The sequence below is a fragment of the Anolis sagrei genome, chromosome 3 (genome assembly GCF_037176765.1).
Source record: "Anolis sagrei isolate rAnoSag1 chromosome 3, rAnoSag1.mat, whole genome shotgun sequence".
Taxonomy (NCBI): Eukaryota; Metazoa; Chordata; class Lepidosauria; order Squamata; family Dactyloidae; genus Anolis; species Anolis sagrei.
This window is the reverse complement of record NC_090023.1, coordinates 262,580,505-262,594,982: the sequence shown is the minus strand read 5'-3', so window position 1 is coordinate 262,594,982 and position 14,478 is coordinate 262,580,505. Positions and strand designations below refer to the sequence as shown.

The 14,478-nt window shown below is 43.4% G+C and overlaps 1 protein-coding gene across 1 annotated transcript in view; it reads left to right on the top strand.

Moving 5' to 3' along the window:
- The window catches only part of PSMD2 (proteasome 26S subunit ubiquitin receptor, non-ATPase 2), a 40,316-nt gene that overhangs the window by 11,437 nt on the left and 14,401 nt on the right, over positions 1-14,478 (top strand). The window contains exons 9-15 of the mRNA XM_060767390.2: positions 1,991-2,137; positions 5,047-5,153; positions 6,718-6,845; positions 6,924-7,011; positions 10,650-10,812; positions 13,951-14,052; positions 14,141-14,286. Of these exons, the coding sequence (XP_060623373.2) occupies positions 1,991-2,137; positions 5,047-5,153; positions 6,718-6,845; positions 6,924-7,011; positions 10,650-10,812; positions 13,951-14,052; positions 14,141-14,286 (881 nt within the window). The remainder of the gene's footprint in view (positions 1-1,990; positions 2,138-5,046; positions 5,154-6,717; positions 6,846-6,923; positions 7,012-10,649; positions 10,813-13,950; positions 14,053-14,140; positions 14,287-14,478) is intronic.

Below are 14,478 nucleotides of genomic sequence, written 5' to 3'. Positions count from 1 at the left end.
GAAATGTGAGTAGATCAATAGATATCACCTCAGCAGTAGAGTAAATGGTGCTCCATGCAGTGATGCTGGCCACATGACCTTGAAGGTGTCTATGGACAACACCGGCTCTTCGGCTTCGAAATGGAGACGAGCACCACCCTCTAAAGTCAGACACAACTAGGCTTAATATCAGGGGAAACTTCCTTTACCTTTTTATGTGAGTTCTAGAAAGTTCCTTGCCCAAAAAAGGTCACTCATTCTGCATTGGAAACTGCTTTTGGGTCTCCACTCACCCCTCTAGTCAATCTCAATTTGGAAGCTGCTCTTGCTGTAGGATGGGAGAAGGATTTGAATAAGCAGTTACCTCACTACATAATTTATCTTTGATAATGTGAGACCAGGGTGTTTAATGCCGGTATCGAACATGATGAATTGTATCCAGAATCACTTTCACTTATCCATGGTTTTCTTTACTCATTTGAAGCCTCCCGTAAAAGTGACACCCACTTTGCAGAACCTCTGTGCCATTGAAAATAATGGGGTTCACTATAATCTGTGGATTCATGAAATCTGGGATAATGGCGGGGGGGGGGGGGGTCACAATGTATTACCAGCTGCTGTCTCCTTGCTGTTAAAGTTGTCCTGCTTCTGTTAATAAACTAGTAAGACTTGGTATAGAAAACTGTTCAGTTTTAATGGCTGCAGACTCTGGCTGCAGTATAAACACTTTTCTAGTCTGCTTTTGAAAACATAATTTTGGATGAAAAGGGGAAGTATAGGAATGTTCTGCTGGAGCCACTGGTGGCACAGTGAGTTAAACCCTTGTGCCGGCAGATTGCTGATTCAAAAATCAGGGTGAGCTCCTATCTGTCAGCTCCAGCTTTTCATGCAAGGACATGAAAGAAGCCTCCCACAGGATAGTAAAACATCCAGGCTTCCCCTGGGCAATGCCCTTGCAGACGGCCAACTCTCTCACACCAGAAGCGACTTGCAGTTTCTCAAGTCACTCCCGTCACGAAAAAAAAATGTTCTGCTAGTTTCAGTGTGAGTCCTGAGTGTCCTTCCCCTTTGCATCAGCAGTGATGCACTCACCACCCAATCCCTCTCCAATGCCAGAAATACAGTTGAATGGTGTAACATTAGAAAATGTTGACCATTTCTGCTCCCTTGGCAGCCACCTCTCCACAAAAGTCAACATTGACACTGAAAATCAACACCGCCTGAGCTCTGCGAGTGCAGCATTTCTCCGAATGAAGCATAGAGTGTTTGAGGACTGGGACATCTGTAGGGAAACCAAGGTGCTTGTTTATAAAGCTACTGTCCTCCCAACCCTGCTCTATGCCTGTGAGACGTGGACTGTCTACAGACGTCACATGCAACTCCTGGAACGATTCCATCAGTGCTGCCTCTGGAAAATCATGCAAATCTCTTGAGAAGACAAGTGGACAAATGTCAGCGTGCAGGAAGAAGCAAAGACCACCAGCACTGAAGCGATGGTCCTCCACCATCAACTCCGCTGGACCAGCCACGTTGTCCGGATGCCCGACTACAGTCTCCCAAAGCAGTTGCTCTATTCCGAACTCAAGAACGGAAGATGGAATGTTGGTGGACAGGAAAAGAGATTTAAAGATGGGCTCAAAGCCAACCTTTAAAACTATGGCATGGACACTGAGAACTGGGAAGCCCTGGTCCTTGAGCGCTCCAGCTGGAGGTCAGCTGTGACCAGCAGTGCTGCAGAATTTGAAGAGACATGAATGGAGGGCGAAAGAGAGAAATGTGCGAAGAGGAAGTCGCATCAAGCCAACCCCGACCCAGACCGCCTTCCACCTGGAAACCAATGCCCTCACTGTGGGAGAATATGCAGATCAAGGATAGGGCTCCACAGTCACCTACGGACCCACCAGCACACTGATCCTGGAAGACTATCCTAGTCGAACAACAAGGGATCACCTAAGTAAGTACGTAAGTATGTAAGATGCACTCACCTTGCTTTTTCTGCCTTCCTTCTCAGGGTTTGGTGGCAGCGGCTCCCAGGTGGATTCTGCCCGCATGAACTTGGCCTCCTCCTTTGTGAATGGTTTCGTGAATGCTGCCTTTGGGCAGGACAAGCTGCTAACAGACGATGGCAACAAATGGTTGTACAAGAACAAGGACCATGGTGAGAACTCTTTCCCTCCTGAAACTCAGTATATACATTCCAGGGTTTCTCTGCTTACAATAATTGTTTTTGTGTGTGTGTTTTTCTTTATTGATTAATTTTGCCTCTTGATGCCTGGACAGAACTTCACATCACATTTCTGACCTGCCAAATGCCCCTTGTGGCAGCCATTTTGTGAGTCACGATGCCCCACATGGCAGCCATTTTGTAAGGGTGCTCCTGGGATATTCTCAACATTCCAAAATGTTCTCATGGTCTAGAAAAGGTTGGAGACCTGTGGTATCACAAGTAGCTCAAGTCAGAGGGTCCCAAGTTGTTGTTTTTTCCCAGCTGTAGCAAAAAAAATGCCATTTTTCCTTTGCAGTAGCCCTTAGTCACTTGGGATGCCTTCTGACATGAATGCTTCCACGTTTCAAATCCATATTGAGAGTGAAGCTGCTTAGCTTGGCACAGCTGGCACTTTGTACTTCCCTCTTTTGTTAGACAACGCATTACTCAACTAGCAGGTTTCTTAATAAACCACAGAGGTTTGAGGCTCAGCATCCAGACTATTCTGTAAACCGCTTTAGTTCTTCACATCAGTTTCGCCTGTTTTTCTTCCTACTGAGGGTAATAACCATTTAAAAGTCTGAGCTATTGATCAAGTTTGCCTAGACACCTGCAACTCCTACATCTACAATATCCAGTGACCATGAATCATCAGGCCCTGTGTTAGTAAATGCTGGCAATGTGACTGCAGACACATTAAGGGAGGCATGGTCATGCCACTGCCCTTTAATAATATAGGGTGTGATTGCATTTCTAAAGTCAAAGGTCTGCAGTCTGGGTGTCCTCCTGGACTCGTCACTCACGCTTGAAGCTCAGGCGTCGGCGGTGGCCGGGAGGGTTTTCGCACAATTAAGACTCGTGCGCCAGCTGCGACTGTACCTCATGAAGTCGGATCTGGCCAGGGTGGTCCATGCCTTAGTCACCTCCAGATTGGATTACTGTAATGCACTCTACGTGGGGCTGCCCTTGAAAACGGCCCGGAAATTTCAACTGGTACAACGGGCAGCAGCCATGTTACTAACTGGTGCGACTTACAGGGAGCGGTCAACCCTCCTGTTTAAGGAGCTCCATTGTCTGCCGTTCATTTTCCGGTCCCTATTCAAGGTGCAGGTTCTTACCTAAAAAGCCCTGAATGGTTTGGGACCCGCCTACCTGCGTGACCGCATTTCTGTTTACAAACCCACACGATCTCTTCGATCATCTGGAGAGGCCCTGCTCGCGCTCACGCCTCTTTCGCAGGCGCAATTGGTGGGGACGAGGGAGAGGGCCTTCTCAGTGGTGACCCCCTGACTTTGGAACTCACTTCCAAAGGACATCAGACACGCCCCAAATCTAGCAGTCTTTAGGAGGAGCTTGAAAATGTGGTTGTTCCAGTGTGCCTTCCCAGAATAAGGAAAATTCTCAGCAATATGCCCTCAAAATGCACTTTATCACTTATTTAGGATTGACTGCATTCCCTCATCTCTCTTCAAAAACCCTGTTCATGCCCAGCATAATTTTTTTTTAATTTTAATCTATTACATTTGGCCCGGCCCTAGGTTTTTTAAATGCTTGTGTGTAACTGTTTATGGTTTATGTTATGTGATTTATATCAATTGTATTGTATTGATTGTTTTGTTATTGCTTTTGTTTATTGATGTACTGTGAGCTTGGCCTCATGTAAGTCGCACCGAGTCCCTTGGGGAGGTGGTAGCGGGGTATAAATGAAGTATTATTATTATTATTATGTTTAGGGTGGGTCTCAGAACTAAACCTTCAGGATAAGCTGGACCCACTGTTGCTGCTTTCTCAATGCCAGTCAGCAATAAGAGATGCTCTTATAAACCGGAAGTGATGTTGTTGCCTTTAACAGGAAGGCAAGTGCCTTGGAACTACTATATAGATCAGAATGGGTTTTTTTAAAAACGTGTGGGTCGTATGTGGTCACTTCAGAGCTATGTATGATGGACCCTTTTTATTTATTGTATCTGGAGCGAACAAAGGGTACAGTTGTAATGTATTTGAAAAACAAACAAAAAAACCCCTCAAAGTTTGAAAACTTTGCATTATATTAAATATCCTTTGGCCAGAAGCTGACCACTTAGAATGCCTCTGGTGTTGCTATAAGAAGGTCCTCCATTGTGCACGTGGCAGGGCTCAGACTGCATTATAATAGGTGATCTGTGATTTGGACTTCTCCACACTTGCATGTCGTGGACCCCACTTTGTGGCCCAATTTCTTAAGGTTGACTGCCTCTTGTGGTGCCAGAGCGCAGTCTGTTCAGTGCCTCCCAAGTCACTCAGTCTTCTGTGTGCTCAAGAGGGAGTCTCTCATTTGGAATCAGCCATGGATTGAGGTTCTGGGTTTTAGCCTGCCACTTTTGGACTCTTGCTTGCTGATGGACCCCTGATTGCCATGAAGTCATTGCTACCAGATTTTAGTGGCAAATTGCAAATACAATCTTTGCATTAAATTGGAGTTGCTCCCATATTTAGTGGTCCTCTTGTGAGTATAAATTGTCCCAGATATGCCAAATTTGCTCACTCTCTGTAGAGATAGCATGCAATCCATTAGAAATCAAATTTATTTATCCAACACGAGTGTGACCCTTGGTACCCCATCCCTCCACTGACAGTGGGTATTGCACCACAGACAAAAACATCCAACCTAATCTTGGGCTGAGGCATAAAATTAAAAAAAAAACTTACTATGGAGCAAATAATAATTTAGCACATATTTGTGTAATATAATAAGGCTGGGTGGTTTTGAGTTATAAATATAACAGGGGCATGGCATCAGAGTGCTATCCACCAGTATTTTTTAAGATGTACTGATCCCGCATCTGGTCCCATTTCAAGATGCTTTTACATCTGTTCTGCAGGAATGCTGAGTGCTGCAGCCTCGCTTGGGATGATTCTGTTGTGGGATGTGGATGGAGGGCTTACACAGATTGACAAATACCTGTATTCCTCAGAAGACTACATCAAGGTGGGTGAATCCCCTCTTGCTCAGAACTGGGAAATGTTCCTTTTGCACTACAGCTTCTAAAATTCCTCAGGCAGTAGAGCTAGTCATCCAGAAAAGGAACGTTTCCACCCTGTTTGCCTGGCCTGCTTGTGGCTGCACAGGGTTGGTCCATCCCCAAAGAAAGTAACTTATTCTTGCAGTCAGATTTGTGGCCCATCAGGTGTTTTGGACTTCAGCTCCCAGAATTCCTGGCTATTGGACAAACTGGCTAGGGCTTCTGGGGAGTTGGAGGTACGAATATCTGAAGGGCCACAAGTTTGACACCTCTGACTTAGGTTATTGGCTGATTTGTAGCAATTTTCCAGGTTCTAAACAAGAATTGTCCCCACTCCTTTCTAGAGATGGCAAGGGCTAAACATGGGAATTTCCATGTATAAAGTATGCTCTCTGTCACTGAAATTTGTAAAAAAAATTTTTTTATTTACGACATTTATATGCCGCCCTTCTCACCCCGAAGGGGACTCAGAGCGGCTTACAAGGTATATATACATACAATTATTAGCATAGTACAATATCAGTTTTAAATATTGCAATAATATACTATATCAATTATACTGTAGTATTATTAGTAATACTGGAGCCCCTGGTGGCGCAGTGGGTTAAAGCCCTGTGCCGGCAGGACTGAAGACCGACAGGTCGCAGGTTCAAATCCAGGGAGAGGCGGATGAGCTCCCTCTATCAGCTCCAGCTCCTCATGCGGGGACATGAGAGAAGCCTCTAACAGGGATGATAAAAACATCAAATCATCCAGGCGTCCCCTGGGCAACATCCTTGCAGACAGCCAATTCTCTCACACCAGAAGCGACTTGCAGTTTCTCAAGTTGCTCCTGACATGACAAAAAATAGTAATAGTACATGTAATATAAATATATAATTATATCATATTATTATTAGTATTATATTGCATGACATTATAATATTATATATATATATATATATATATATATATATATATATTCTATAGTATATTACATTATATTATTGGAATAGCACAGGAGACAAGGTGGAACTGTCCCCTGGCCTCCCCTCTCTTCACTCCGGCCCAGAGCGGCAGTTGGTGCTGGGTGGGAGGGGTACCCAACTGATGGCATATGCAGGAGACAAGATGGTGTTGTCCCCTGGCCTCCCTTCTCTTCTCTCTGGCCCATGCTGTCTGGACATTCCTGAAGCATTCTAATATAAAGCCCAACCATATATTATTAGGTTAGTATATTTGCCATTCCTAAGTGGGGCCGGATTCATGCTCGTGGGTTGCAATTCTTTATGTTCAATGAGTCATGTGATTGTGTCACCCTTTCTTAGTCCATTAACTTGAACTTCAGATACTTGAATTAAGGTTGTCTGTCTCCTCCTTTGTTCCCTCTTCTTCTCTCCTACAGATGTATTCTAGGTGTAGGCCCCCAGTGGTATAAACCCTTCCCTTTTTTGCACTTCAGTTTGGGATGTTTATAGTGCTGAATATTGATTGTCCCATCTTCTTTTTTAATGGATGATGACTCCTCATTTATATATATATATCCTATAGTCAGGGGCCCTCCTGGCTTGTGGCATTGTGAATTCTGGAGTGAGGAATGAGTGTGACCCTGCCCTTGCGCTGCTCTCAGACTACGTCCTGCACAACAGCAACACCATGAGGATTGGGGCTATCTTTGGGTGAGCACTGCCCAGATTTTCCTTCCCTTCTGCACAATATTCTGTGGACTACATAGATGACGTGGTGCTCTCTTGCAGGCTGGGGCTGGCGTATGCTGGATCCAATCGAGAAGATGTCCTCACCTTGCTGCTTCCTGTGATGGGTGATTCTAAGTCCAGCATGGAGGTGAGGGGGCTGTATCACTGTCATTATCAACAAAACAAACCCTACAGGGGTGTTAATCCTTCCCAAAACTGTATGCGTGCAGATAGATAGATAGATAGATAGATAGATAGATAGATAGGCTGGAGTTACACTTTAAAATGTACCTTTTCTGACTTACCGTATATACTCGAGTATAAGCAGACCCGAATATAAACCGAGGCACCTAATTTTACCACCAAAAATGGGAAAACTTATTGACTTGAGTATAAGTCGAGGGTGGGAAATGCAGCAGCAACTGGTAATACAAAATAAATATAGATACCAATAAAATTACATTAATTGAGGAAACAGTAGGTTAAATGTTTTTCAATGTTTACATAAAACTGTAATTTAAAATAAGACTGAACAACTTTGATTAAACCATTATTCTAACCTTTTTGGGTGTAAATGTGCTTATGTATCTTTCCAATAATAATTTTATTTATTTATTTATTTATTATTTAAACTTATATGTCATCACTCCCCTGGGGCTCGGAGCGGCTTACAAAAATGGCTAAAATCTAACAAAATTTAAAAGCAATTTAAAACAATTTAAAAACAACAATATCAAACATTAAAAGCCTGTCAAAACAGGTATGTGTTACATGCCCTGCAGAAAGCTGGTAAGTCCCGCGAGGCACGGACTTCAGGTGGCAGAGTATTCCAGAGTGATGGTGCCACTGCTGTGAAGGCTCTGCGTCTGGTTGCTGTTAGACGTAAGGTCTTGACACTGGGGACTTCCAATAGATCTTGGTCCTCAGAACAGAGGGATCTCTGGGGTTGGTAGGGGGTGAGGCCGTCCCTCAGATACATCGGCCCCAGACCATGCAAGGCCTTAAAGGTGAGTACCATCACTTTGAAAGTGATCCGGTGCTCAATTGGTAACCAATGCAGCTGTAATAAGATTGGTGTTATGTGACATCTCATCGGAATTCCCGCAAGAAGCCGAGCAGCTGCATTTTGTACCAACTTGAGCTTCCGGATCATCGACAGAGGAAGGCCAATGTAGAGGGTTACAGTAGTCCAGTCTTGAGATGACCGTGGCCTGGATCACCGTAGCTAGGTCGTCCCTGGACAGGGAGGGGCTAGCCGTCTAGCCTACCACAGGTGAAAGAAGGCAGTTCTGCTCACGGCGGAGACCTGGGCCTCCATCGTCAGCAGAGGGTCCAAAAGGACTCCCAGACTCTTGACCAATGATGACGGGCGTAGCGCCTCGCCATCCAGGGTAGGCAGCTGGATGTCCCCACTGCCCGGTCGACCCAGCCATAGGATCTCCGTCTTTGCTGGATTCACCCTCAACCTGCTGGCACGCAACCATCCAGTAACGGCCTCGAGGCACTGATGGAAACAATCGGGTACAGAGTCCAGTCGGCCTTCCATCTTCAGCACAAGCTGAGTGTCATCAGCGTACTGGTAACACTCAAGCCCAAAACCTCGAACCAGCTGAGCAAGTAGTCGCATATAGATGTTAAACAACAGAGGGGAGAGAATGGCCCCCTGAGGAACCCCACAAGATAGAGAGAGGGGACCTCTCAGAGACCAGGCCTCCCCTCTCCACTCACTGTCCACGGTTGTGAAGAAAGGAGGACAGCCAGTTTAAATAATAGAGTAAAATAATAAAGAAAGTAAAATGATAAATGTAATAACAACAATAATAAAGTAAAATGATAAATGTAATAATAATAAAAATAAAGAGTAAAATAATGTAAATGCATTAATGCCAATAATAGTAAAATAATAAATGTAATAACAATAATAAAGTAAAATAATAAATGTAATAATAATAATAGAGTAAAATAAATGTAATAAAATAATAATAGAGTAAAATAATGTAAATGTAATAATACCAATAATAGAGCAAAATAATAAATGTAATAAAAATAATAGTAATAACAGAGTAAAATAATAAATAACTTTGACTCGAGTATAAGCCGAGGGCAGCTTTTTCAGCCTAAAAAAGGGGCTGAAAAACTAGGCTTATACTCGAGTATATACAGGATATACAAATTCAACCTAAGAACAAATCTACCTAACCTATCTTGTTTGTAACTTGGGGACTGTCTGAAGATAGGTAGTTAAGCATCCAGTCTGTGTTTGAACAATAATATTCTTGTATGAAACTCAGCAGTGTTCCTGGCCAGGTGAAATCTTGTCTGCAGTGGCTACTTAAGGAGAGCTTGAAGGCTATTAACCAGAAGTAGGCAATGTCCTGGAGTCAACCCCCTGGGACTTAGGCAGCTGCCGTTGGCCATTTTTGACAAGCTCTGCACTGCCACAGGGAGACTTGATTAAAAAACAAACAAACTGAAAGAAACTTGTAGCCTCAGGCATTCTGGCCCCAAATGACCAACTGTACCCTTAGGAGACCCTTGGGGTAAGATTTACAATTTTTTTGGGCCGAAAAAATGATGATGATGATGATTATTATTATTATTCTGACACAAAACCACAGTATGTCACAGCAAATGAGATCTATATGCTGGATTTCGTATCACAAAATCATAAGTCGAACACTTCCCAAGCGTCTAGGACTGTGCGATGTATTTTCGAATGATGCGCGCAGATCCAAGTAAGGTGGCCTTTTGCAGTTGGCAGATTGTGATTTTATCGTTGTTTATTGTTTCCAAATGCCGGCTGAGATCTTTTGGCACGGCACCCAGTGTGCCAATGACCACTGGGACCACCTGCATTGGTTTATGCCAGAGCCTTTGCAGTTTGATTTTGAGGTCTTGATAACGGCTGAATTTTTCCTGTTGTTTTTCCTCAGTGCGATTTTCACCCGGTATGGCAACATCGATAATCCAAACTTTTTTCTTTTCCACGATCGTGATGTCTGGCGTATTGTGTTCCAAACTTTGTCAGTCTGGATTCGAAAGTCCCATAGTATTTTTGTGTGTTCATTTTCTACTACCTTTGCAGGTTTATGATCCCACCAGTTCTTTACTACTGGCAGGTGGTACTTGTGATGTTGTTATTATTATTAGTATTAGTATTATTATAAACACAACAAGATGAGTCCACAGCAGACACTCTGCTGGCTGTTGAATTGGATCACATGCCGGACACTTCCCAAGTGTCTAGGACTGTGTGTTGTATCGGCGAATAATGCGTGCATATCCCAGTAAGGTGGCCTTTTGCAGCTGGCAGATGGTAATTTTGTCGGCGCCGATTGTGTTTAAGTGCAGGCCAAGGTCTTTAGGCACTGCACCCATATAATAATAATAATAATAATAATAATAATAATAATAATACTCCCCCCCATCGGGTGATTATTATTATTATTATTATTATTATTATTATTATTATTATAGCAGGGAACTGGGGGGTCTCTAAAATTTCCTGGTTCCACTCTCAATCTGCTATAAACCTTGTTGAGAACAGGGGAAACTAAATCCCCTAACTGAAGAGCTCTTAAACAGTATAAAGGGATGCTTTGAGAAAAAAGTCAAGTTGCCAGGAGGCGCTTTCCTTTAGTGCTTTGTGGGTGAGCAGGTGCTACAGAGAGCAGGCATATCCTGGCTCTTCAGAAGTGCCCTTTCCTTGCAAGAACCTGGGCGATCCTTGTGTGCAAGATGTCTCCAGTTGTGGGGATGGCGTTGTGATGTGAACTTTCTCCCCAGGTAGCTGGCGTGACGGCCTTGGCCTGCGGAATGATTGCTGTGGGCTCCTGCAATGGAGACGTCACCTCCACCATTCTCCAAACCATCATGGAGAAGTCAGAGACAGAACTGAAGGACACGTATGCCCGATGGCTACCTCTTGGGCTAGGCTTGAACCACCTTGGTAAGCACACAACCTACTGCTTTTCGGTGCCTGTAAAGTGGGCCCTTGTGTGATGGAGAAGGAGGGTCCAAAGCGGAGCGTGGAAAGGTTACAACAATTGTGAGAGCTGTAGTGCTGACAAGTTACATTTCCAAACTTTGCTCTATAGCCAGCTCCCAATGAGAGGCTTTTAAAGGTAATATCCCCAATTTCTTTTCTGCATGCAAGGCAGATGAATATCATCCTTGCATTCCCTTTTGGCTTTCATTTCTCCCTCTGCCCCTGAGTTTGGAAATGGGGCTTCAGGAGCATCATAGCTCCCTTTTATTGGCCTTTCAAAGTGAAACAATCGATTGTTCTTACAGTGCCCTTGGGGGCTTCCTGGGTCAGGGAGGTGTCCTTCCATTGGGTTATTGTAGGTTTTTTGGGGCTATATGGCCATGTTCTAGAGGTATTCTCTCCTGACGTTTGCCATAGATGAGGATGCTTGCCATAGATGCAGGTGAAACGTCAGGAGAGAATGCCTCTAGAACATGGCCATATAGCCCGAAAAAACCTACAACAACCCAGTTATTCCGGCCATGAAAGCCTTCGACAATACATTGTCCTTGCATTGTTGGGCTTAGGTACATTGCCACTCTTGCATTGTTAGCACCAGGAAATACAATTTGTGAAAGAGGATTGTGGATGGCTTGGTTTTAATACTGAATGTAATGTTTTTAAATGTTTAATATGTATTGATTTAATTTTAATGTTTATTGGAATTGCATGTGCTCTAAGGCATTGAATAATTGCCTATATGTAAGCTGCCTTGAACCCCCTTCGGGGTAGAGAAAGGCAAAGTATAAATAGGGTAAATAGTAAATAATCATAAGGTGCTCCTCTTTTATCACAGAGAAAGTGTTGTTAGAGCTGCCTCTGCTGGCCATTTAAGGACAGGCGAGACTTTCATAGGGTAGCAACACATTCCTGACTGCAACTGGGTGGAGAAGTTTAATTAGGAGTGTCTGAGGTTTATTATTCAACCTCAATCTCTGCCTCAGTAATTATACCTTTACTGCTTTCTAGCCTCAATTTGCTATTTTATTTTTTTCTTTCTTTCTTTCTCAAACATTGCTAATTTTTTCCTCCCTACCTCAGTATTTTTTTGGGGGGGGGGGGTCAAGATTCAAAAGCATGAGCAGTTTTGCCCTCCTGCAAAAATGGTTTTGGCTTCTCTGTTCCATGGATAGCCAACTGTGTCCCCTGCCTCAGGCAGCATTCCAAGTGGAGAAATTGATGGCAGAAAAATTTCTTCCTCACCTGTGAGCAGATGTCTGAATCAGAGTGATTCACAAACATACAAACAATCTACAAACCCACCAAGAAAATCCAACAAATGCTACGTTCAGCAAAGGACAAGAGGGATCCTCTCACCTCTGCAGGAGTCTATCGTATACCATGCAGCTGTGGACAAGTCTACATAGGGACCACCAAACGCAGCGCCCAGACACGCATCAAGGAACATGAAAGGCACTGCAGATTACTTCAACCAAAAAAGTCAGCCATAGCAGAGCACCTGATGAACCAGCCTGGACACAGCATATTATTTGAGAACACAGAAATGCTGGACCACTTAACAACCACCATGTCAAACTACACAGAGAAGCCATTGAAATCCACAAGCATGTGGACAATTTCAACAGAAAGGAGGAAACCATGAAAATGAACAAAATCTGGCTACCAGTATTAAAAAAAACCTCTAAAGTTAGAACAGCACAACAACAGAGAAGAAACAAACAAGGACATCTTAACACCTCTCAACAGAACATTTCCCAGGCTCAGGCAGGCCTTCAAATGCTAATGAAGGTGGTCAGCTGAAACATTCACACCTAGCTTCAGCAGAGAGCTCTCTGCCCCACCCCAGTCATTCCACAGATATATAAACCCATTTTCCTAGTTCCAACAGACCTCACTACCTCTGAGGATGCTTGCCATAGATGCAGGCGAAACGTCAGGAGAAATGCCTCTAGAACATGGCTTTATAGCCCGAAAAAACCTACAAGAACCTAGAAATTTAAAAAGGTTTTTATAATTTGAACAATTTGGAGAAATGAAGTAATGAATTACAAACAAAAGTCCTTTCAACACAACGAAAAGACAAGACATTGAGACTTAACTGTGTTTCATTTGTAGTAGTTTCAGGGCCCTTCCAAACAGCCATATATATATTTAGGTCTTCTTGTTTGTTTTCCACAAATGCCCCATCACTTTTTCGCCCATGTTCCAGCATTATTTTTAATTTTACATTTGGCCTTCCCATAGTTTTAATCGTGTGATCTTATTGTTAATGTTGTATTATTTTATTGTCCATGTTTTATTTTAATTGCTTGTATTGTTGTTTATTGCATGTATTGTTGTATTTGGGCTCAGCCTCATGTAAGCTGCACCGAGTCCCTTGGGGAGATGGTAGTGGGGTACAAATAAAGTGTTATTATTATTTATTATTACATAACCCAGAATATCAAGGCAGAATAACTCACAGTATTTGCTTTGAACTGGGTTATCTGAGTCCACACTGCCAATTATCCCAGTTCAAAGTAGATATTGTGGATTTTATTTAGCTGTGTGGAAAGGGCTTCTGATGAGGGTTGCAAAAGTTCAGACACTGAATTTCGTGGATAGTGTCTATTACTTCCCTTGATGGGATACCCACATTGGGCTCTGGTCTACCTGAGGTTTCTTCCTTTGATGCACATTGAGATAGCTGTGTTTGTATGTCCATCTGTATGTGTATTACAGCAAAAAAAGCAAAAAGGAACTCTTGTGGGTCTTTAAAAGGTTAACACATTTATTGTATCTATTTCATGGAACAGTTCTCTGTGTCAGTTGGAATATATCTTGATACATCTTTTAGTTGAAACAAGACTTCCTTTGTTTTTGTCAAAGCTTGGGAAATTTATTTTTGGACTACAGCTCTCAGAAACCCACTGATTGAGTATAATAATAGATGCTGCTGTCTGCACAAAAAATTATAAGTTCTCTCATGCTCTGATTTTGGTCAAGTGTCTTAAGCAAGAATTGAGTCGACCTTTTCCCATTCTGAATTTTAAGGTCCCAAATCACTAACCTGTCTTGTCTTGTGCCACTCTTGTGACAGAGCATCCCTATTTCTTACAGGGAAAGGAGAGGCCATTGAAGCGATCCTGGCCGCCCTGCAGGTTGTGTCAGAGCCCTTCCGCAGCTTTGCCAACACACTCGTGGATATCTGTGCCTATGCAGGTCAGTCTGGGATGAGTTTTGTTTGTGTTTGTCAGGCTGTGATAGAGGTCCCCTCCCATTTTTACACAGCGTCCCCTTCTTCCTTCAGGGTCTGGCAATGTGCTGAAGGTGCAGCAGCTTCTCCACATTTGCAGCGAACATTTTGATTCCAAAGAAAAGGAGGAGGAGAAAGAGAAGAAGGAGAAGAAAGATAAAGAAAAGAAAGAGAACCCTGCCGACATGGGGGCTCATCAGGTAAGGCGTAGGCTCCAGGTGTGTGGGCAGGTTAGAGTTTTTCATTCTTTTCATCTCTCACCTGTGGCAAGGGAGAAGCAGAGAGTGTCCCAGGTCCATCCTATGGTATCTTGAGCAGAGTATTGCAGAGAATAAGTGATAGGAAACTATTGGAAAGGTACTGCTGCTCAGAATAGATAAGATGGAGCCAGG